Source organism: Ictidomys tridecemlineatus, chromosome 8, assembly GCF_052094955.1.
Source record: "Ictidomys tridecemlineatus isolate mIctTri1 chromosome 8, mIctTri1.hap1, whole genome shotgun sequence".
Taxonomy (NCBI): Eukaryota; Metazoa; Chordata; class Mammalia; order Rodentia; family Sciuridae; genus Ictidomys; species Ictidomys tridecemlineatus.
The window spans coordinates 54,954,568-54,979,219 of record NC_135484.1 but is presented as its reverse complement, the minus strand read 5'-3'; the positions used below and the strand labels follow the sequence as shown (position 1 = coordinate 54,979,219).

General features: G+C 37.7%; 1 protein-coding gene across 3 annotated transcripts in view; it reads left to right on the top strand.

Moving 5' to 3' along the window:
• Positions 1 to 438: 438 nt before the first annotated feature.
• Afg1l (AFG1 like ATPase) overlaps positions 439 to 24,652 on the top strand; it is a 203,010-nt gene continuing 178,796 nt past the window's right edge. The window contains exon 1 of one of the 3 annotated variants that reach the window (XM_078019531.1): positions 439 to 761. In XM_078019531.1, coding sequence (XP_077875657.1) covers positions 623 to 761 — 139 coding nt within the window. In that variant the 5' untranslated portion in view covers positions 439 to 622. Of the gene's footprint in view, positions 762 to 821; positions 1,090 to 24,652 lie in introns of those variants that run through there. The other 2 variants (XM_005330144.5, XM_040283168.2) reach the window with 2 other exon arrangements.

Genomic DNA, 24,652 nt, shown 5'->3' with positions numbered 1-24,652 from the left:
AAACGTGTATGTGTAAAGTGATGTATTTTTTGATACAATCAATGATTTGACAAAGGTGGTAGAGAAGTCTCCAAATTTTAATGCCATGCTACATTTCCCTTTTTCTGTTTCTCTGGAGTTCCTATTCTGGTGCACACCCATTGTCTTCCTGTAATTCTTCCTAGTGTCTTCCTTTTCATACAACTGAGATGAGATCTGGCTTTCTCCGTACTTGAAACTTCTTGCCTGCTTTAGCTCTAGTCCCTGTTCTTGAAGGACCCATTAGCCCACTCCCTACCTACATGTTATTAACGGGCGCTCCCTTAAGTGAAGGCTCAGGGATGTTGCTAGACATTATCACTCCTCAGGGATTCCAGGACTTGGCGCTCCCCTACAGCCGGCTCCTCCCCACCCGTCTCCGCACCCCGCCCCGGCGCACTGCATGCTGGGAGCCGTAGTCTCCGTCGGCCTAGCCCGGAAACACTGAAGGGCACGGGAGTCCAGGCCGCTCTTCCGACCTGGAGGGCACGTTCCTAAGCTGCTCTCTTTCGTCCGCTCAGGCGGAGCTTCCCCGAGCACAGCCGAGTTTGACTGTGTGTCGGTCTCTCTTCTGAGTTTCAATAAAGTTTTCCTCTTCCTCAAGATGGCGGCCTCCTGGTCGCCCTTGGTTACCCTGCACTCCTTAGCGCGGAGCCGGCTGAGCGGGAGATGTGTTGGGTGCGGGGCCTGGGCCGCCGCTCTTGTTCCTCCCGCCACCGCCCCAGGGAAGCCCCTTTGTAAAGGTCAGTGATTGTGCCTTGAGTAGGCCAAGCCGGCTTTGCATATCATCGGAGAATCCACTGGGGTCACCCTCCTTCCCAGATCTCCCCAGGCGCCTCCGGGTTTTCAAGGTTTTTTTGAACCGAGGGGTCTCCCCAGAGGAGTTTTCTTTTGCCCTTTCATACACCGCCCCCATACTCGTCCTTAAAGGAGTGATGTGGAAACTGCCTAGTGACTTTCACTTTAAGGGTCAGAGGTCGATCCGTAGTTTGTGCCTCCGAGACGTTGGAAAGCTGAGACCTGAGGAGTCCTGGTGCGGGAGTGCCTGGCTCCAAGGGATTTGAGTGCGGGGTAGGTGTCTGGGACACCCGGTGCCTTTCTGACCCCCCAGGCAGGTGACTGGGCATAGGATTAGGAGTCGCGTCTCAACCCCAGCAGACCTTGCTGTTCTGGGGATTCTGGGAACTCAGGACTAGAAGTTTTCTCAGATTGAGGGGTCCATTCTGGGTGTTTTCAAGCCTCAGTGGAATTTTTTTTTTTTTTTTTGTCACCAGACTTTCATCATTCATTCATCATTTATTGTTGTTTATGCACCAATGAATGAATGTATGTTTTGAGTAACCAAGCCCACAAGAATGCAAATTTTCCTGCCCTGTTCACATATTCTTAAACTACTACGGAAAGGCAAGGACCTTCGAGTAATTTTTTCCTCAACTGTGATTGGCACCTCATGGGTAGATATGATTATCAAATGAATGGTAAAATTACTGTCTCCCCATCCACATACTTAACATTTTCTCTTTTCTCATCTCTAAGTAGGCCCCTTATATACCTTAATTAATATGCTTTCATCAGTTATATACTTTAAGTACAGTGATGTAGGTCTGTAAACCCAGTGATTTGGGAGACTGAGGCAGGAGAATTGCAAATTTGAGGTAAGCCAGGGCAATTTAGTGAGACTTTCAAAATAAATACATAATAATAACAGACTGAGGATGTAACTCAGTGGTAGAGCGCCAATGGCTTCTCATTGGTTAAAAATGTAATGATTTTGACCAGTGCAGTCGAAACTAATACTAAAACTCATTTAGTAAGTCACCTTAGTCTTTTTTTTTATGCAAAGATCAGTTTAATGCACTTAATGTATAATGAAATATTTTGGTAGTATAAATTCTGTATCATATATTTTATTTTTAGGATAGTCAATAGGTCTGGGGTGTAGCTCAGTGATAGAGTGCATGTGTAACATATAGAGGCCCTGGGTTGGATCCTCAGCACTTGCAAAAATAAAATAATAAACTAAATGGACAAGAATAGTCAATAAAAGCAAATGGTACAAATTTAAAAATTTATAAGGAGAAATATGTTAAAATGTAAGACTGTATCTTAGCAGTTTACTTTTCCTCCTTAGAGGAATCCTCTAAGAACTAGTTTCTTATGTATTCTCCCAGAGGCATTCAATGTATGTACAAGCATATATGTATATGAATATATATATATATATAAAAACGTTGATGTAGTAGGGCCGGGGACATAGCTCAGTTGGTAGAGTGCTTGCCTCCCAAGCACAAGGCCCCAGGACCACCACCCCCCCCCAAAAAAAAAAAAAGAAAAAGTTTGAAGTAGTAACATGACTCATGTTGTGTACAACCAGAGATATGAAAAATTGTGCTATGTATGTGTAATATGAATTGAAATGCATTCTGCTGTCATATATATAACAAATTAGAATAAATTTAAAAAATAAATTTAAAAAAGTTAAAGTAGTAACATACAAAACTGTTCAGTAGATAGCACAGCTAATTTTTAAATTTTATATATCATGGAGATCATTCATATCAATAAGTATAAAACTGCTTCATTTTTCAAATTGTTAAAATTGTATTCTGAGTATGTACCACAATTTTGTGAAAATCGAGATTTAAGGAATATCATTACAACATGTATGATTTGCTGAATGCTTATTCTGTGTCATTCAGTATACTAAGTGCTCTTGATATACATAATCCTCTTTAACACTCATTATCCTCATTTTAGGAATCATGAATCAAAGTTGTGAAAATTACATGGCCAGTAAGTGGCAGAATTTGTGGGGTTAAAGAAAACACCATACTTGAATTTACATCTGACCCTTAAGTCCATGCTTTTAATCTATACTCGATACTGTATACTCAATTCAGCCTGCTTCTGGGTATTGAGATTTGATGAAAATGCAGTTAACATAGACACTGATTTAAATTCTAACTAAAAATATTCATTCCTCCTCTTTAAAAGAAAAATTAAAGTTGAAGGAAAAAAATTTTTTTTTGATACTGGCTATTGAACCCAGTGCTCTTTATCAATTAGCTATATCCCCAAACCTTTTTGTTTTGAGACAAGGTCTCACTAAATTGCAGAGGTTGGCAGGAACTTGCAATCTTCCTGCCTCAGCCTCCGGAGTCACTGGGATACAGTCATGTGCCACTGTGACCAGCTTTAAATTGAAATTTTATCCAGTATTTAGAATCTGACTTACAAATTTGTTTTCTATTCCTTTTTTGATCCCCAACCTTTTTTTTTTTTTAACATTCCTATTTTGCCTCCATTTTTTTCATCTTTTGAAGTGTACTACTTAGTGCAGTGTAATGTGAGCGAAGCATTGGTTTAAACAAAAGCAAATAGGTAAAGGAGTAGCTTCACCCCCCCCAAAGTATTAGTGGTGAACCCTCGATGACTTTACCTCTGAGCTATACTCTCAGCCGTTTTTGAGACAGGTTCTCAATAAATTGACTGAGAACTTGCAATCCTGTTGTCTCAGCCTCTGGAGTTGCTGGGATTACAGTGCCCAGCCAGAAGGACATATTTTTAACTTTGTTTTTCCTCTCTCATCATCATAAAACCAGCCCTGGTGCTAAGACATTTTGTAAATGGGACTATGAAAAGTCTATGGATCTTTTTTTAAAAAATATTTTTTAGTTTTAGGTGGACACAATATCTTTATTTTATTCTTATGTGGTGCTGAGAATCGAACCCAGTGCTTCACGCATGCCAGGCGAGCACTCTACCACTTGAGCCACATCCCCAACCAAGTCTTTGGATCTTAAAGTCCAAATCACCTACTTGACCAACATAGTTTTAGGTTTCTTAGGAAGTACAACATTATGAATTCCATTTGGGGATATGTATATTTCCATTAGATTATAAAACAATTGAAAGTAATATTTGATATTTTATATATTTTAAGCATGTATCAAAAGCATGCTCTTTTGATTTCACTATTTTCTTGTAGGTTGAAACGTATTTTTATTTAATGTGACAGTTATTCAACTAACAGATAGTTAAGTAGAGACATTTTATTAGAAACCAGAGTTGCTGGGGCTGGGGTTTTGGCTCAGTGGTGGAGCACGTGCCTGGCACATGTGAGGCACTGAGTTTGATCCTCAGCACTACATAAAAATAAATAAATAAAATAAAGGTTTTGGGCTGGGGTTGTGGCTCAGTGGTAGAGTACTTGCGTAATGTGTGAGGTACTGGGTTGATTCTCAGCACCACATATAAATAAATGAATAAAATAAAGGTCCATCAACATCTAAAAATAAATGAATAAATAAAGGTGTTGTGTCCATCTTCAACTAAAAAAAAGAAAAAAAGAAATCAGAGCTGAATGGCATGAATGGAAATGACTCAAAAGTTGTTAATTCAGTTGAAGTCTTAGCCAGGGTAGTTTAGGGGAACATAATTTAGGGCCTGAATTACTGCTATGGTGAAAGGCAGGACAGGAGTCGGGGAATTGGGGGGCAGATTTAGATAATTTTTGGTAGAATTGACAGTCCTGGAGAAGACAGGGAAAGGAAGGAGTTAATATCAATTTAGATTTCCTAGCTTGGGTCATTAAATCAAGGGAAACCAAACCAAAATAAAAAAGGTAGGGCCAGATAGGCATTTTAGGGAAGATTCAGTTTTGAGCTTGTTAAATTGAAAGTGTTTTTGAACTGGGCACAGTGGCACACGCCTGTAATCCCAGCGGCTGGGAGGCTGAGGCAGGAAGGAGGCTAGAGAGTTCAAAGGCAGTCTCAGCAAAAGCGGGGCACTGAGCAATTGGGTGAGACCCTATTTCTAAATAAAATACAAAATAGGGCTTGGGATATAGCTCAGTTGTCAAAGTAGAAAAAAAAGAAAGAAAGAAAGAAAGAAAGAAAGAAAGAAAGAAAGAAAGAAAGAAAGAAAGAAAAAGAAAGAAAAGAAGTTGTTTTTCATGGTTCCAGGTAAATGGATCTAGTTGGTATAGGATTTCGAAAGGCAATGGGAGGCAGGCTGCATGGAGGGCCATGAGATTGGAAGAATCAGCCTGGGGAGATTTATAGAGAGAAAAGGAGAAAAAGCTGAGGTGACTCCTTGGGGAAAATTGATGTTTTATGAGACAAAGGAACCTCCTAGAAGAGCAGAAATGATATAGGACAACTACCAGAGATACTAAGGAGGAGAATGCTTCTAGGTTTTATAAAATGTAAAAATTAGCATGTCTGACATTGTTTTATTTATTTCTAGCCTTAGAAATTCAGTTTATTTTGTTTAGTCCTGTATGTGTTACTGGATTTGTTTCCTAGTATGTTGAGGACTTTTTGTGCATATTCATGAGGTCTGATGGCCTGTAGTTTTTTGGGGTGTGACGTCTTTGTCTGGTTTTGGTGTGAGGCTACTGCTGGCCTCACAGAGTGCATTGGGAGGTGTTTCCTTCTCCTAGTTTTTTGGAAGTGTTTGATGTTAATTCTTTAAATGTTTGGTGGAATTCAGCAGTGAGACTATGGCATTTTCTTTGTAGAAAGTTTTGATTCTAATTCAGTCTCTACTTACGTGGGCATGTTCCACGTTTCTGTTCCTTTTGGAGCCAGCTTCGTAAGCTTGCATCTTTTTAAGGATGTTTCTGTTTCATCTAGGTTATCATATTGACATATTTTTTACAGAGTCCTTTATAATCCTCTCTATCTTTGTATCGGTCTTTCATTCCTAATTTTAGTGATTTGGATCCTCTCACTTTTTTCTAGATCAATCTAGGTAAAGATTTGTCTGCAAAGAACCAATTTTTGATTTTGTTGATTTTCTTTGTTATTGTGGTCTCTGTTTCATTTATTTATGCTCTTGTCTTTATTATTTCCTTCCCTCTGTTTTCTTTGAGTTTAGTTTGCTCTTCTCTTTTGGTTTCTTGGGTGTCAAGTTAGGTTACTCATCTGAGCTCTTTGTTCTAGGTATGGTTGGGGTTTCTGAGATTCCCTGTTCCTGGTTTGTATTAACCCTCTCATGTCCTCATCCCAGTGCATAAGGTAGCAGCCTGGGGTAGCTTCAGACAAAGCAGAGGCGTGACAAAGATACCGATCAGAGGCACTTGGAGATATCTGACCAAGGCCCAAGTGGAGAGAAGGCAGAATAGCAGAGCTGCTGACACAGGCTTCTCAGGCGTGGCCACCAGGCAGGGCTGAGAAAACATCTTTCTCATATTTCCTTCCAAATCAGCCCACCGAAGGGAGACTATGTAAACCAGCTTCTTCTCTTTATCCTGGGTGTTCAGAGCTGGCACCTGCTTCTAGAAGCTGGCTTGTCGCCTGCCCAGGGAGTAGGGAGAGCAAGGACTTCTGTGTCCACCCTGCAGCCCTTTTGGCTCCACAATAGCAGAGCTAGGCACAAATCCTCAGCGGAATAAAGTATACCAGCCACTCATTATTCACCTCGAAGACAATAGTTTGAACATCTTTGACCCAAAAGGCATGGAATGAGAAATGTTACACATTTCAGAATTTTTCTGATTTTGGTATATGTGCATAGACCTCATGGGTTGAGCATCCTAATGTGAAAATCTGAAATCAGAAACGTTTCAAAATATGAAACTTTTAAGCACTATTCAATATAAGGTTCAAAAAATTTAGATTTTGGAGCATTTTAGATTTTTGATTTTCAGATTAAGGATGGTTGACCTATACTATTCTTAAAGAACTTTCTCTGATAAAAGCACATGCTTTTTAACAGTCAGTGACAATGCATCTGCCTTCCCTGCACCTAGACACTTACACACACACACACACACATACACACTCTTTACTTTGTGCTGTTAGAGAATCAGATGTATTTTTTTTTTTAAAGAGAGAGTGAGAGAGGAGAGAGAGAATTTTTAATATTTATTTTTTAGTTCTCGGTGGACATAACATCTTTGTTGGTATGTGGTGCTGAGGATCGAACCCGGGCTGCACGCATGCCAGGCAAATGTGCTACCGCTGAGCCACATCCCCAGCCCCCCAGATGTATTTTTGATACCTGTGCTGCATAAAAAATAAAAGAAACAAAACCAATGTCAAAAAAAAAAAAAAAAAAAAAAGAGGGGCTGGGGATGTGGCTCAAGCGGTAGCACGCTGGCCTGGCATGTGTGCGGCCCGGGGTTCGATCCTCAGCACCACATACCAACAAAGATGTTGTGTCTGCCGAGAACTAAAAAATAAATATTAAAAATTCTCTCTCTCTCTCTCTCTCTCTCTCTCTCTCTCCTCTCTCACTCTTAAAAAAAAAAAAAAAAGAAATTCAGTTTATTTTTGTAGAGGCTAAGTGACATGAGTCACATCTTGTGCTTTCTTTTTATTATAACATCCTTCCCTATCACAATATTATATTTTTTGGTGTCTCTATTAAATGGTGACTCATATTTACCTTTGACTCCACAATTTCTTTATTAGTCCAGGTGCATAAGAGATTGTTCCCAATTAAGCATTAATGTAAGTAGAACTAACCACTGAATTGGCAGAATTTATTACTAGTACAGATTAGTGAGTAAGAAAATGGCCTTTAGATTTATTTATTTATTTTCTTTAATTTTTATTTTTTAGTTGTAGGTGGACACAAAACTTTTTTTGAGAGAGAGAGAATTTTTTTAATATTTATTTTTTAGTTCTCGGCGGACACAACATCTTTGTTGGTATGTGGTGCTGAGGATCGAACCCAGGCCGCACGCATGTCAGGCGAGTGCGCTACCGCTTGAGCCACATCCCCAGCGCTATTGTTTGTATTCTTTTTTTTTTTTTTTTAAAGAGAAAGTGAGACAGAGAGAGAGAGAGAATTTTAACATTTATTTATTTTTTCTTAGTTCTCGGCAGACACAACATCTTTGTTTGTATGAGGTGCTGCTGAGGATCGAACTCGGGCCGCACGCATGCTAGGCGAGCGCGCTACCGCTTGAGCCACATCCCCAGCCCCTGTTTGTATTCTTAATAGCTGCTATTCTGAGAGGAAATCTTAGAGTAGTTTTGATTTGTTTGAATTTCTCTAACTGCTAGAGATGTTGAACATTTTTTCACATTATTTGTTGATTGATTGTATATCCTCTTCTGAGAAGTATTCAGTTCCTTGGCCCATTTATTTATTTTTTAAAATAGTTATTATATTTTTAGGTGTAGATGGACACAACACAATGCCTTTATTTTTAAGTGGTGCTGAGGATCGAACCCGGGTCCTGTCCGTGCCAGCCAAGCTCTCTATTGCTAAGCCACAATCCCAGCCCCCCCTTGGCTTATTTATTGATTGGGTTATTTATTTTGGGGGAGGTTAAGGTTTTTGAGTGCTTTATGTATTCTAGAGATTAGTTTTTTTATCTGATGTGCTTGTGGTAAAAATTTGCTCCCATCCTGTAGGCTCTCTATTCACCTCACAGATTGTTTCTTTTGCAGAGAAGAAGCTTTTTAGTTCAAATCCATCCTATTTATTGATTTTTGATTTTAGTTCTTGTGCTATAGGAGACTTATTAAGGAAGTTGGGGTCTAATCCGACATGATGGAGATTTGGGCTTACTTTTTCTTCCATTAGGCGCAAGATATCTGGTTTAATTCCTAGGTCCTTGATCCACTTTGAGTTGAGTTTTGTGTATGGTAAGAGATACAGGTTTAATTTCATTTTGTAACGTGGATTTTCAGTTTTCCCAGCACTATTTGTTGAAGAGGCTATCTTTTCTCCAACGTATGTTTTTGGTACTTTGTCTAAAATGAAATAACTGTAATTATGTGGGTTTGTCTCTGTGTTCTCTATTCTGTACCACTGGTCTACAGGTCTATTTTGGTGCCAATACCATGCTGTTTTTGTTACTGTTGCTCTGTAGTATGGTTTCAGGTCTGGAATAGTGATGCCACCAGCTTCACTCTTCTTGCTATGGATGGCTTTGGCTATTCTGGGTCTCTTATTTTTCCAGATGAATTTCATGATTGCTTTTTCTATTTCTTTGAGGAATGTCATTGGGATTTTGATTGGAATTGCATTAAATCCGTACAGTGCTTTTGGTAGTATGGTCATTTTGACAGTATTAATTCTGCCTATCCAAGAACAAGGGAGATCTTTCCATCTTCTAAGGTCTTCTTTAATTTCTTTTTTTAGCATTCTGTAGTTTTCTTTGTAGAGGTCTTTCACCTCTTCTGTTAAGTTGATTCCCAAATAGTTTGTTGTTTTTGAGGTTATTTGTATATGGGATGGTTTTCCTATTTTCTCTTTCTGAGGATTTGTCACTAATGTACAGAAATGCTTTTGATATATGGGTGTTGATTTTATATCCTGCTACTTTGCTGAATTCATTTATTAGTTTTAGAAGGTATCTGGTGGAATTTTTTGGATCTTCTAGGTATAGAATCATATTGTTGGCAAATAGTGATAGTTTGAGTTCTTCTTTTCCTGTCCCTATCCCTTTAATTTCTTTCGTCTAATTGCTCTGGCTAAAGTATCAAGAACTATGTTAAATATAAGTGGCGAAAGAGGGCATCCCTCTCTTGTTCCAGTTTTTAGAGGGAATGCTTTCAATTTTTCTTCATTTAGAATGATATTGGCCTGGGGTTTAGCATAGATAGCTTTTACAATGTTGAGATACGTTCCTGTTATTCCTAGTTTTTCTAGTGTTTTGAACATGAAGGGGTGCTATATTTTGTCAAATGCTTTCTTGGCATCTATTGAGGTGATCATATGATTCTTATCTTTAAATCTATTGATGTATTGAATTACACTTATTGATTTCTGTATGTTGAACCAACCTTATATCCCTGGGATGAATCGCACTTGATTGTGGTGCACTATGTTTTTGATTTGTATTTGATTTTCCAGAATTTTATTGAGAATTTTTGCATCTGTTTATTAGAGATATTGATCTGAAATTTTCTTTCTTTGATGTGTTTTTGTCTGGTTTTGGAATCAGGGAGTTATTGGCTTCATAGGATGAGTTTGGAAGTGTTCCCTCTTTTTCTATTTCATGAAATAATTTGAGGAGTATTGGTATTGGTTCTTATTTGAAGGTCTTGTAGAACTCAGCTGTGAATCCATCTGGGCTTTTCTTGGTTGGTAGGCTTCTGATGGCATCTTCTATTTCATTTCTTGAAATTGATCTTTTTAACTTGTGTATATTATCCTGATTCAGTTTGGGCATATCATATGCCTCTATAAATTTTTCAATGCCCTTGATATTTTTCTATTTATTAAGAGTACAAATTTTCAAAATAATTTCTAATTATCTTCTGTATTTCTGTAGTGTCCATCGTGATGTTTTCTTTTTCATCACAGATATTAGTTTCTCTCTTCTTCTCTATGTTAGCATGGCTAAGGGTTTATCGATTTTACTTATTTTTCAAAGAACCAACTTTCGTTTTGACAATTTTTTCAGTTGTCTCTTTTGTTTCAATTTCATTGATTTCAACTCTAATTTTCATTATTTCCTGCCTTCTACTGCTTTTGGTGTTGATTTGTTCTTCTTTTTTAAGGCTTTGAGATGTAATTTTAGGTCATTTATTTGTTGACTTTTTCTTCTTTGAAGGAATGAACTCCATGCAGTGAACTTTACTCTTAGAACTACCTTCAGAGTGTCCTAGATATTTTGATATGTTGTATATGTGTTCTCATTTACCTCTAAGAATTTTTAAATCTCCTCTTTGATGTTTTTTGTAACCCATTGTTCATTAAGTAGCATATTATTTAGTCTCCAAGGTGTTGGAGTAGCTTCTATTTTTTATTTTATCGTTGATTTCTAATTTCATTCCATTATGATCTGATAGAATGCAGGGTAGTATCTCTCCTTTTTTGTATTTGCTAAGAGTTGCTTTGTGGCATAATATATGGCCTATTTTAGAGAATGAGAAGAAAGTGTTATTCATTCATTATTGGATAAAATATTCCCTATATATCTGTTAAGTCTAAGTTATTGATTTTATTATTGAGTTCTATAGCTTCTTTGTTTAGCTTTTGTTTGGAAGATCTATCCAGTGGTGAAAGAGGTGTGTGAAAGTAACCCAGAATTATTGTGTTATGGTCTGTTGACTCTTGAACTTCAGAAGAGTTTGTTTTATGTACAAAGATACTCCATTGTTTGGGCCATATATATTTATAATTGTTATGTCTTGTTGATGTATGATTCTCTTGAGCAGTATGAAATGTCCTTCTTTATCCCTTTTGAGTAACTTTGGCTTGAAGTCTACTTTATTTGATATGAGGATGAAAACCCTGCTTGTTTCCGCAGTCTATGTGAGTGGTATGTTTTTTCCCAACCTTTCACCTTTAGTCTGAGGATGTCTATTCCCAACCTTTTGTATGTTTTATATACAACCTTTTCTTTGTTTTGTTTTGAATGGATCTTTTCCTATGAGTCTGTGCCTTTTGATTGGTGATTTTAGGCCATTAACATTCAGGGTTATTATTGAGACATGATTTGTTTTCCTGGTCATTTTTGGTATTTAACTTGATTTGGTTTCTCTTTTGATTGTTTTTTCCTTCAGTGTAATAACTCCCTTAGCTGGTTTTCATTGTTGTTTTTCATTTTTTCTTCATGGAATATTTTGCAGCAGATGTTCTGTATGTAGTGCAGACTTTCTGTTGTAAATTCTTTTAACTTTTGTTTATCAATGAAAAGTTTTTATTTTGTCATAAAATCTAAAGCTTAATTTTTCAGGATATAAGATTCTTGGTGGACATCCATTTTTTTTTTTTTTCAGAGCTTGGTATATTTTGTTCCAGGATCTTCTAGCTTTCAGGGTCTGGGTTGAAAAATCTACAGATATCCTAATTGGTTTTCCCCCTATATGTAATCTGATTCCTTTCTCTTGTGGCTTTTAAAATTCTCTCCTTATTTTGTATGCTAGGCATTTTTATTATAACATGTCTTGGTGTGGATCTGTTATGATTTTGTACATTTGGTGTCCTGTAAACCTCTTGTATTTGATTTTCCAATTCATTCTTTATGTTTGGAAATTTTTCTGATATTATTTCATTGAATAGATTGTTCATTCCTTTGGTTTGGAATGCTATGCCTTCCTCTATCCCAATAATTCTTAAATTCTTTTTATGTTATCCCATAATTCTTGAATGTTCTGCTCATTGTTTCTTACCATCTTATTTTCAAGATTATATATTTTGTCATCATATTTGAGGTCCTGGTTTCTAAGAATCCATGGCCAGCACAGCAGAAGAAATGACAGAGAAGGATTTCAGGATGTACATAATTAAAATGTTCTGTGAATTAAAGGATGATATAAGAAAGCAAATACAGACAACAAAAGATCATTTTGATAAAGAGCTATATAAGCAAATTTAGGAAGCTAAAGATTAGTTCAATAAAGATATAGAGATTCTAAAAAAAATCAAACAGAAATCCTTGAAATGAAGGAAACAATAAGCCAAATAAAAAACTCAACAGAAACATCACCAACAGATTAGTTATGTACATCCTGAACTCCTTCTCTGTCGTTTCTTTTGCTGTGCTAGCCATAGATTCTAATAATGTAGTATCTTGTTTTGTTTGGGGGACTTTCTTCCCTTGTTTTTTCATATTGTTCATGTGTCTTCCCTTCCAGCACTGCGGACCCAAGGTGTTACAGTTTTTGCCCTATAGACCAATAGTGTCCCTGAAGGGTTCCAATACCTCTCCTTTTAAGGGGGAGAACAATATTAACATATCCCAATACAAACAATATACAACCTTAAATCAAATAGCTGCTATTAAGACGTTTATAGTATTGTCACAATATACAGAAATGGTGAGTTCAATTATTATCTACAATATAAACAGTAGGTTTGCAAAACGATCTACAGTTTCTGATGGTAGACAAAGGATTGGGGGTGAGGTGTAGGATGAGATGTTGGGGGGTAGGAGGTGAGGATATAGAATTATTAGATTTTAGAAAGTATGAAAGAGGAATCTAAAGAAGTTAGTAACATGAGTAGAGGGAGAAGGTGATTTTGGGGAGACAAGTAAGTGGGAAGACAATAGAGTAGAAAAACAAACTAATATGAAGAAAATTTAAAAATGTAAAAATAGAAGATAATAGAATATACAACTGTAATATACTATTCAGATATACAGTCCTCAGTAGCATAATTCATGAAAAGCACTTGGTTTCACAAATGTTGGGGATGTGAAGGTGGGAGAAGATAGAAAAAAAAATCTCGAAGGAAGATACAAGAATTATTTTTGTAGGAGATCAGTTATCTTTCCTGTTTGCCTTCTCATCCAATAGGTAGGGTTGTCTTTGTTTGCTGGTATCTCCACCCTCAGGATGGTGAAGGTTATTAGAGTGGTCTTGGGGGCAGAGCTCCTGGAGGTGGGGTATAGCACTTACCAGTCCCTGATGGGAAACTGCACCCCAAGGAACTCCTTGGGGGCCTGCTCATGTGATGTGGGCGCCTGGTCTTATGTCCTTATATCCCCTGTAAACCTCACAATTCCTGGTCTCTAATTTAGTCTGTAAACTATATCTACCCACTCCCTTTCCACTTCCCAATCAAGAATGTTTCTCTCCACAGGTATTGTGGACTGTGCTCTGGGGGCTGTGCATTTGCTGTGAGAGGTGTTTGGTACTGGGTAGTTTAGGGCCAGGTTTTGTGAGCTATGGACTGTCCGTATAGCCGAAAGCACTGTGCTGGGTTAGCAGCTGCCCTGGAGAAGTGGGAGTTGGGACCAAAAGGTACCTTGATATTGCTTCTAAGCCCTAGCTGGTGTCCTAAGCTGGGGGTTGCCCCACCTAAAGATGGCGATGAAGGTGTCTCAAGATGGAGGCAGCTGCTTTTAGTGATGGGATGTTGGGTTGGGTAGGGCTGGGTGGTGGCATTGGGCTGTGTATTCAGAGATGCAGCTCTGTGGCGTACAGTGTTGTGGCTGTCCGTGACTCTGGGCCTTTGTGCGGTGTCCCCAGGTGCAGGCTACCACATGTAGGGGACTTTGGCAGTGGTTGCACTGTCCCATGATGGAGGCAACCGGAGGAGCCCCATGTTGGTAGATCAGGGGTCCACAGAGGCCTGGTGGCCAGAGTTCCTGCATGTGGGCAGTGGCAGCTAGGATTCCTGAGTGCGTGGGTGGCCAGGAGTCCTGTGTAGGTGCTGATGGTGGTGTTCTGTGGGCACGCAGAGGTCCTGTGTGGGCGAGTGGCCAGGAGTCCTGCGCTGACGCTGAGGCCTGTGTGGGCACGGAGGCTGTGATTCCTGCACAGGAGCAATTGCTGGAGTCCTCTAATCACTTGCAGAGAAACAGTCATGGAGCAACACAGAATGTGGCCTCCCTCTAGCCTGCCATCTTGGGTCCTCTAGATGAATACCTTTGTGTGAAACTTATTTCAAGTTTCTTGGATTTCTGTTAACATTTATTATCATATTAGAAAAGAGTGCTCATGTCTACTCCTGCAACTGATAAACTTCATGATGATGGAGTGTTTTTAAAAAGATTATTATTATTTTAAGCCTAGCATAGTTTATTACATATGCATTGCTAGAGCACTTATCTAGTGTGTACAAGATCCTGGGTTCAATTCCCAGCACTACACATAAATCTACAAAAAGTAAAAAGGGACATAGGCATAGCTAGTAATAGCCTAGTACTAGCCTCCAAATATAGTTCTGGGGTGAAGGGAGGGACATTGCAGCAGGGTGAGTCCAGTGATGGAACTGATAAAACTTCAGAGATTCCAAATGGATTATTGATCTATTGTAGACTGATACTGTTTTGTAGTATTTTAAGGGCTTCAGGCTTCATTTTCTTTGTTTAAGGTAAATATTGCTATTTAAATAGGATGTGACTATTTTTTGGATTTGCTCTTCTCAAAAAGACTCACAGAAATAATAGATGTCAGTAATATACTCTGTAAATTTTTTGACACAAAAATTATTTAACTTTTTTAATGTATCCAAACCTTGTTTTCCTATGCTACTGACATTTTTCTTTGACCTATAACTAAGATTTGTCCCAATCTATTTTTTTTTTAAAGAGAGAGTGATAGAGGGAGAGAGAGAGAAGTTTTTAATATTTATTTTTTAGTTACTGGCGGACACAACATCTTTGTTTGTATGTGGTGCTGAGGATTGAACCCAGGCCTCATGCATGCGAGGCGAGCGCGCTACTGCTTGAGCCACATCCCCAGCCCCACAAACTATTTTTTTTTTTAATTCTACGCTTTACCACGGAGTTCCACCCCAGCCCTTTTACTTTTTATTTATTTATTTATTTTTTAATTTGAGTCAATGTCTTGCTAAATTGCCAAGGCTGCCCTCTAACTTGCAAACCCCCATCTCAGCCTCCTGATTTGATGGGATTATAGTCACATGCCACCACACTCAGCTCCTGCCCATGTCCCGCAGTAGTGGTGGAAATGGGCTGGCTATGGAACAAAGGTTCAGGAAAATAGAGCAATGAAAAAAACCACAGAACACAGGAAATATTTTTTAGAAAATTGGGGCAGGACTGGCTAGCCAATCACATGGATCAAGCTTCCACACTAAAAAGCAAAATGTAGCCCATGCTTGTTTAATTTATATCAGGGAACATCAAAAGTTTTCCATGGAATGTTCCTTGCAAGAAAAGGTAGAAGCTGGGCTGTTCAGTTTCCAACGGGTTACGCCTATCTCTGGAGCTACTGAGGGATCTTCCTAGTAGAGTGGAGATAAAGATTATGTGCCTTGGGCAATCTATAGCATGGGGAGGCAAGGATAGTTTCCAAGGAAAAAACTAAATTTCCCTGGCTTTGATACCGAATGTAGACCCTCAAGTAATTCATGGGTGGCTTCCTACATTCAGCTCTAACTTTTCCCTTAAAAACATGTTGGAAGGTTGAATGTCAGTCCCTACTAGATTTTGTTTGACTTTCCCAGTGTTCTCTATTTTTTTTTCTGCTACTAGGGATCTCTACCACCAAGCCACATCCCCAGACATTTTCATTTTTTTTTTCAATTTTAAGGCAGGGTCTTGCAAAATTGCCAGGCTGGCCTTGAATTTTTGATTCTCTTACTTTAGGTTTCTAAATAGCTGGGATAATAGGCATGTGCCACTTCACCCAGCCCAAGATCCTTTATTGAAGCCTCATCTTTACTCCTGCTCTCTTGGAGGTACCTGATACTTTAATTTCCAGAATCTCTTTTTTTTTAGTTGTCAGTGGACCTTTATTTTCTTTATTTATATGTGAGCTGAAAATTGAACCCTGTGTCTCAGACATGCTAGGCAAGGGCTCTACCACTGAGCTACCACCCCAGCCCCTCCAGAATCTCTTTGATAACCTACTTTCACTGTCCTGATTGTCCATTCTTACATCTTCTCTTTATCATTTCCATCCCAGAAGCTACTCTATTAACATGTCTTCTGTTCATACTCTTGACCTAGTACCAGTTCTCAAGAAGTTTTTGATTTTCTAATTTTTTTTTTTTTTAGTAGTCCTAGAGATCGGATCCAAGGGCACTCTGCCACTGAGCTACACCAGCATTATTTATTTATGTATTGCTGGCCTTGATTTTGTCAATCCTCCTGTCTTAGCCTCCGTGAGTTGCTGGGATAACAGGTATATAAATAAATAAACCAATGCCAGCTTGGTTTATTTATTTATTTTTATTTTTTTGTTTTTTGAGAAGGGGACCTCGCTACACTACCCAGGCTGGTGTTGAAGTAGTGATTCTCCCCACTTAGCATCCAGAATAGCTAGGACTATTAAAGACATGCTTTACTGTGCCCAGCCAATTTTCAACAAATTTTAAGGCCTGAATATGCAATTCACAGTTTTTTGATTCTTCTTTTAAAAAAAATGTTTTTAAGCTGAACATATTTATGAGGTAATTCAATATGTGTATACAATGTGAAAATGATCAAGTCAAGATAATTAGCAATTTTGTCTACTTAAGCATTGATCATTCTTTGTGTTGGGGATTTTCAAACTCTTCCAGTTCACCCAGCAGCAGGGGAGGCTAAGGCAGGGTGATCACAAGTTCAAAGCCAGCTTCAGTAACTTAGAAGCCCTAAGCAACTCAGCAAGACCTTGTCTCTAAATAAAATATAAAAAAGGGCTGGGGATGTGGCTCAGTGGTTAAGCACTCTTGGGTTCTACCCCTGGTACCAACCAAACAAACAAAAACAATTCTTCTAGTTTATTGTATATAGATATAGATATAGATATATAGATATAGATATAGATATATAGATAGATAGATGTTGTAAATGATAGCTACCCTGTTGTGATATATAATATGATAACTTATGTCTCCTATCTGTATTTTGGTACCCATCATCCAGCTGCCTTCTGTCCCCCGTCCTCTCTCCCTTTCTTAACCAGTGTGATACTGTTCTTAACTTGTATGAAATCAACTTTTTTAGCTTCTACATATGAATGAGAACATGCCATATTTGTCTTTCTCTGCCTGGTTTATTTCACTTAAGCTAATGTCCTCTAGCTCTGTCCATGAACATGTAAATTTTTTTCTTTTAGATGGATGTCTTCTATATTGCTAAGATTAGCCCAGAACTTCTGGGTTTAAGTGATCCTCCTGCCTCAGTCTCCTGAGTGCTGTGACTGAAATGCCTAACCCTGTGGCCAGTAAACATGTGATTCTTAGCAGTATTTCTTTCATAAGTTTGTAATACAATTTATATTTTAAATGTAACTTCAGTAGATTCCATTTAAAAATATTCATTTATAAATGGGTAAGCATATATAAACTAAAATAAACATAACAAATACATCAGTTGTCTATCTTTTGAAAGAAAATAGATTCTTAGATCTCATTATTAAATAGTGTATGAGCATGGTGAATATTAAGGAGTTACTCAGTATGCTGGGCCATGTCTATAATTACTTCAAAATACCTTTATTCAGATTTTTAGGCAGTATTTTACTGATTTGTTATCATGGAATTTAAAGTACTGTTTTTTTTCTTTTGTAAAGTTATACACATTGGCACATTTAAGATTAGCTAGCTTCCTCAGGAAAAGAATGATAACCAGGAAGCATTTAGTTTTAATTTTCATAATTTTTCTATTTAAATCAAAGCACCCTTTTTAAAGCCCCTAAATCAGTCTTTTATAAATAAAGTAAATCATCTTGTGATGCATTCCTTGATGATGGCTTATGTTGTTTTTCTAAAGAAAGAGTTTAATTAAGATTTGATTTTCTTCTATTCTGCACTTGGTTTATTCATCACAGAATCAAACAGGTCTTTAATGCCACTTATCAAGTCTTGACTTTTTGGGTCATTGATGACCACTTCAGCTTTTAAAAAAAGCCTGGGAATATTTATCTTTTGGGTATGATTAGAGTATAATAAAGCATAAATAGACTGCTTATGACCTCAGCATGTGTGTCTGCCATTGTAGGAGAACATTTCTGGTCAGTGGCTACTGTTTATGGTTTGATAAATACAACACAAATGTACAAATAACTCATGAATAATTGTGAACACAGTATTTGAATGAATGTTTAATAAATATGCATTAAAAATCTAATTACAGTAATGAAGTTTACAGCTGAAATTTTAATCCAGCCCTTTAGAAATATTAAATGTGCTTTTCCTGATTGTGCATTTTTCTCACAGCAGTTGGGTAAACATTTTAAACTAGAAATCTAAATTCCTTATATAGTTTTGATTTCATTTAACTAAGCATGTGTTCTCTTTGACAACAGTCTTTCTTTTTGTGAAGAAGGGAAGTTTTCTTTATTCCATAGGTGTTATTTTGGAGAATTTTGATCAGTTCTGTTTTAGGCCTGGTGAACATATGGGATTCCAGCTGACTACTAAAATACGACCTGAAAAGATTATAGGTTGTGATTTTGGTTTCATTTTGTTATGCTGAATTAATCTTTTAATTTTTTGTTTACATTTCTTCATCTGTGGAATGGGATCTTAACTCTGCATTCCTTGCTGATGGTTTATGAGGCTCAAATAGGTTATTACATGAGAAAATTCTTTGAAAAGTGTAAGAAATGTTACATAAATGTGCAGCTATGTTAAGAATAATTGAAGTATTAATACAGACATGCCAGAGGCAGTGGATTTCAGTCAGTAAGTAGAAATGAAATGAATTAAATTCTATATAGAAATAAACTAATGCCATGATGTGCGACCACAGGCCGAACACAATGGGGCCAATCAGTAATGGACTGAAACCTCCAAAACGGAAAAACCTCTTATCTCTATAATTAAAAAAAAAAATTTCAGTTAATATTGTTGTAGTAATGGAAAGTTGATTATCGTAGTTAAACAATGTGAGTTAGACTCATATTTTAGTTCTGGAGAGTGTTTTACTTATATTAACAATGGCAAAGGGCTCTGCCTGGTTTCAGTGCTTTGAAATTTAGAAAATGTAGTTTTTATTTTTCTAAGATTGTACAGAGCACTTCTTTAGATAACCATGGTGGATTTTGTTCTCTTTGACTACCATCTTTTCTCTGGATTCTCTGAATACCTAGAGGTCTTAGAAATTATGAATTGCTGCTTTCATCATTTCAAAGAAAGTTGCTAAAATTTCACGTATAGTATATAAGCAAATCACTAAGGTGTAAGCTATCTTCATTTAGGTTCTGGTTTTGTTTTTTGTTTTTTTTGTGATACCAGGGATTGAACCCAGGGCCTAGCACTCTACCAACTGAGCTATATCCCTAGCTCCCTATCAGCTCTTACTATCTTCATTTAATAAGCAATGGATACTGTTTTTCCCCCCCTTGTAGTACTGAGGATTGGACTCGGGGGCACTATACCCTGAGCTACTTTCCCAGTCCTTATTATTTCTGATTTTGAGATGGAGACTTGCTAAATTGCTGAGGTTGTCCTTGAACTTGTGATCCCTATGTATCGGCTTCCCAAATTTCTAGGATTACAGGCATGAGCCACTAGGCCTGGCTAGAAACCTGTTTTAAAAAGTAATTCAAGTAATTATAAATTGTTTTCTACACTACAAAACATAAAGATAACATTTTATAGAAGTTTCCTTTGGTTGGTGCACACCTGTAATCCCAGTGAGAGACACTGAGGCAAGAGAATCTCAAGTTCAAGGCCCAACCTGTGCAATTTAGGAAGATCCTCGGCAACTTAGGAGACCCTGTTTCAAAATTAAAAAAAAAAAAACTAAAAGGACTGGAGGTTCAGTGGTAAGGTGTCTCAGGATTTAACCCTAGTACCAAAACAACAACGACAATAGGATAACATTTCATAGAATTGTAGAGTATTAAAACTGAAGTGGACTTTGCGTCATGGAGTCTATGATGGTTTTTGGATCCTTATCGAGAGGTCATACACTTTCAGGTGGGGCCTCTTTAGGTCACTGGGGAGTGCCCTTGAAGGACATTGTGGGACCATAGTCTATTCCTTTTCCTGGCCATGAGGTTAACAGCTTTGCTCCACCAAATACTCTTGCCATGATATGCTATCACAGGCCCAACACAATGGGACCAATCAGGAATAGACTGAAACCTCCAAAATGGAGAAATCTCTTATCTCTATAATTTTTTTAATCTCAGTTAATATTGTTGCAGTAATGGAAAGCTGCTTATATGTAGTCAAACAATGTGAGTTAGACATGTAGTTTCTATCTTTTTTTTTAAAGAGAGAGAAACAGAGATCAGAGGATGGGAGGGGAATTTGAGGTACACATTTTCTCTAGCTCACTTCCCACCAAGCTGAAGTTGTTTTTCTTTTTTTTTTTTTTAATTTTTTTAGTTGTATATGGACACAACTTCCTTCTTTCTTCCTTCCTTCCTTCCTTCCTTCCTTCCTTCCTTCCTTCCTTCCTTCCTTCCTTCCTTCCTTCCTTTCTTGTGCTGAGGATTGAACTTAGTGCTTCACTGCATGTGAGGCAAGCCCTCAACCACTGAGCTACAACTCCAGCCCTCTACTGGTTTTTTTTTTTTTTTCTTTTTGAGGTCTCCTACCCAGTTTTGGATAACCCTAATTTAAGGAAACCTTTTCTTTTTTTTTTTTTTTTTTGGTACTAGGAATTGTACCCAGGGAACTTAGCCACTGAGCCACATCCCTAGTCCCCTTTTTAAATTTTTTGAGACAGGATCTCACTAAGTTGCTTAGGACCCTGCTAAGTTGCTGAGGCTGCTCCTGCCTTAGTTTCCCCAGTTATTGTAATCACAGGTAGTACACCATTGTGCCCAGTGAGAAAGCTATTTAAGTATGTCGAAATGTAAGCCTTTCAGTAACATCTTTCCATTCATCTTAACTCTTTCCTCAAGCATGACAATATAACTCTAGTCCTGATTACTGATTCCATGTTAGATGATATTATTATTATTTTTATTATTATTATTATTAATTTATTTTCTTTTTCGTACTGAGAGTTGAATCCAGAGGTGCTCTACCACTGAACTATACTCCCAGTTGTTTTTTTTGAGACAGGGACAGCTAAATATATGAGGCTGCCCTTGATCATAAGATCCTCCTGCTTCAGCCTCCTGAGTAGCTGGGATTACAGGTCTGTGCACTGTGCCTGGCCATAGGACAGATCTTGAAACATATCAAGACTAATATTTTCTCATTTATTCATTCATGTACTGATTGATTCATCAAATTATGGGGTGGCCTCTTATCTCAATTCCGTGTGACAATGGTATTGTCTCCCAGTCATTCATTCATTCTTATTTTTCCTGGTGTTATCTATTCACCAAACACAAGATACTGCTGCTTTTTCTCTTTCTTCTTTTCTTTCTTGCCCCCGCCCCCCTTTTTTTGGGATACTGAGATTGGATTTAGGGCCTCACTTAAGCTAAGCAAGTGTACTAACTAATAAACCACACCCCAGCCTCTTTCTTTCTTTTTTTATTTTTGCTTTGTTTTTTAGAAACTGGGGTTAGAACCCAGGGCTTTGCATAGGCAAGGCAACGCAATTGCTTTGCCACTGAGCTATATCCCAATGCTTCCCCTTCTTTTTTTTAATTGGAATTTTTTTGTGAACAGAAGTTGTTGTTTGTAATAAAATCTTAATTTATCTGTCTCTTTGTGTGTTCTATTTAAGAAATCTTTGCTTACCTCAAGGCCATGAAGTCATCGGTGTATTATCTGTTTTTTTGGTTCGTATTGGGGATTGAATGCAGGGTCTATTGCATACTAGGCAAGTGCTCTACCTTTGAGCTATATCCCCACCCTTTCTCTCTCTCTCTCTAATTTTTAAAAAATATTTATTTATTTATTTATTTTTAGTTTTCGGCAGACACAACATCTTTGAATGTGGTGCTGAGGATCGAATCCCTGGCCGCACGCATGCCAGGCGAGTGCGCTACCGCTTGAGCCACATCCCGAGCCCCCCACCCTTTCTTACATTTTATTTTGAGACAAGGGCTTGGTAAGTTGTCCAGGCTGCCTTCAAACTTGAAATGGACCTGCCTCACCTTCCTGAATAGCTGGTATTACTATAGGAATGTTCCCCTGGAATGAAGTTTTCTTTTTTTTTTTTTTGTACCAGGGATTTAGTCCTGGGATGCTTAACCACTGAGTCACATCACAATTTTTTTTTTTAGTTGTTGACAGACTTACTTATTTATATGTGGTGCTGAGAGTCGAACCCAGTGCCTCACACATGCTGGGTAAGTGCGCTTCCACTGAGGCCCAACCCCAGCCCCTCCCCAGTCCTTTTTTATATTTTATTTAGAGACAGAGTCTCACTAACTTGCTTTAGGGCCTGGCTAAGCTGCTGAGGCTGACTGTGAACTTGCAATTCTCCTGCCTCAGCCTCTCATGCTGCTGGCATTATAGGTTTGGTGCAGAAATTCTGTATATCATGTTAGGTTTGAGTCGAGAATCACTTTTTCCAAATGGATATTCATTTACCTTGGAGTATTTTTTGAATAGAATATCTTTTCTATTTTGACATAAATCATCTGCCATGTATGTATGAATTACTTCTTCTTCTCTCTCTCTCTCTTTTTTTTTTTTTTTTTGTGGTGCTGGGGATTGAACCCAGGACCTGTACATGTGAGGCAAGCACTCTACCAACTGGGCTATATATATCCCCAGTCCATGTGAACTTCTATTTTGTTCTATTGGTGTATTCTTGTGAGAGTATTACACTACCCTACTTTTGTAGCTTGTTAATAAGTCTTCATATTTGTATCAGTTATCCAGTTTTTTTCTTTTTTAAGATTGACTAGACCTGAGCTGATACCATAGTCATTAGGCACATTTAAACACTGAGCACTTGAAATGTGGGGAACTAGATTTTTAATTTCATTTAATTTTCATTAATTAATAGAAAAATTAAAAAGACACTTGATATAGCTGGTGGAAAACTTTTTAAGTATTCTTGGAACAACTTTTTCAACTATAGATTTTATGAAGTCTAAATATAAATTATTTTCCATGAAAGTTTAGATTCTAAATCAAAATGTATTTTAAGTGAAAAGCACTAAATTTTGTTGACAGTATGAAAAAAAGGAATGAAAGATATTTAAAAATTTGGTTACATGGTGATTGTATGCTAATTATAGTTCTTGATGTCAAGAACTGGAAGGGTTTGAAACTTTACCTTTTTTAAAATTAATTAATTTATTTGTTCTAATTTGTTATACAAGACAGCAGAATGCATTTCAGTTCATAGTACACAAATGGAGAACAATTTTTTATTTCTCTGTACACAAGTAGAGTCACACTATTCATGTCTTCATACATGTACCTAGGATAATGATGTCCTCTCATTCTACCATCTTTCCTACCCCACACCCCCTTCTTTCCTCTCCCTCCCCTTTGCCCTATCCAAAGTGCGTTCATTCTTCCCATGCTCCTCCTGAGCCCCCATTGTAGATCAGCATCCACTTATTAGAGAAAACTTTCAGCTCTTGGTTTTTTGGGATTGGCTTACTTCACTTAGCATGATATTCTCCAACTCCATCCATTTACCCGCAAATGCCATAATTTTATTCTCCTTTAATGCTGAGTAATATTCCATTGTGCATATATACCACAATTTCTTTATCCATTCATCTATTGAAGGACATCTAGGTTGGTTCCACAACTTTGCTATTGTGAATTGTGCTGCTATAAACATTGATGTGGCTGTGTCCCTGTAGTATGCTGTTTTTAAGTCCTTTCGGTATAAACAGAGGAGTGGGATAGCTGGGTCAAATGGTGGTTCCATTCCAAGTTTTTCAAGGAATCTCCATACTGCTTTCCAGATTGGCCGCACCAATTTGCATTCCCACCAGCAATGTATGATGAGTATGCCTTTTTCCCACATCCTCGCCAACACTTATTGTTGTTTATATTCTTAATAATTGCCATTCTGACTGGAGTGAGATGAAATCTTAGAGTAGTTTTGATTTGCATTTCTCTAATTGCTAGAGATGTTGAACTTTTTTTATATATATTTATTGAGTGATTGTATATCTTCTTCTGAGAAGTTTCTGTTCAGTTCCTTAGTCCATGTATTGATTGAGTTATTTGTTTTGAAATTTTACCTTTTTATCCTGTTTGTACTACAGCATGTTAGCCTGTCACAATTTCATAGATAATGGCAGAAGACATGAAACTCCTGGCTCAGAGGAATTTCATGTGTGCCTCAGTTCTCCTTGTCCCCCAAGTCTCCTGGGACAGTTCAGAGATTGGCCCAGCTGGATGAGGCATTTTCAATAGGTTTGTGTCATAGTTGAGGAACCAAGGACTCAGGAAACCCCATCTTTCATAGGGATTCTGTAAATCTTCTAAA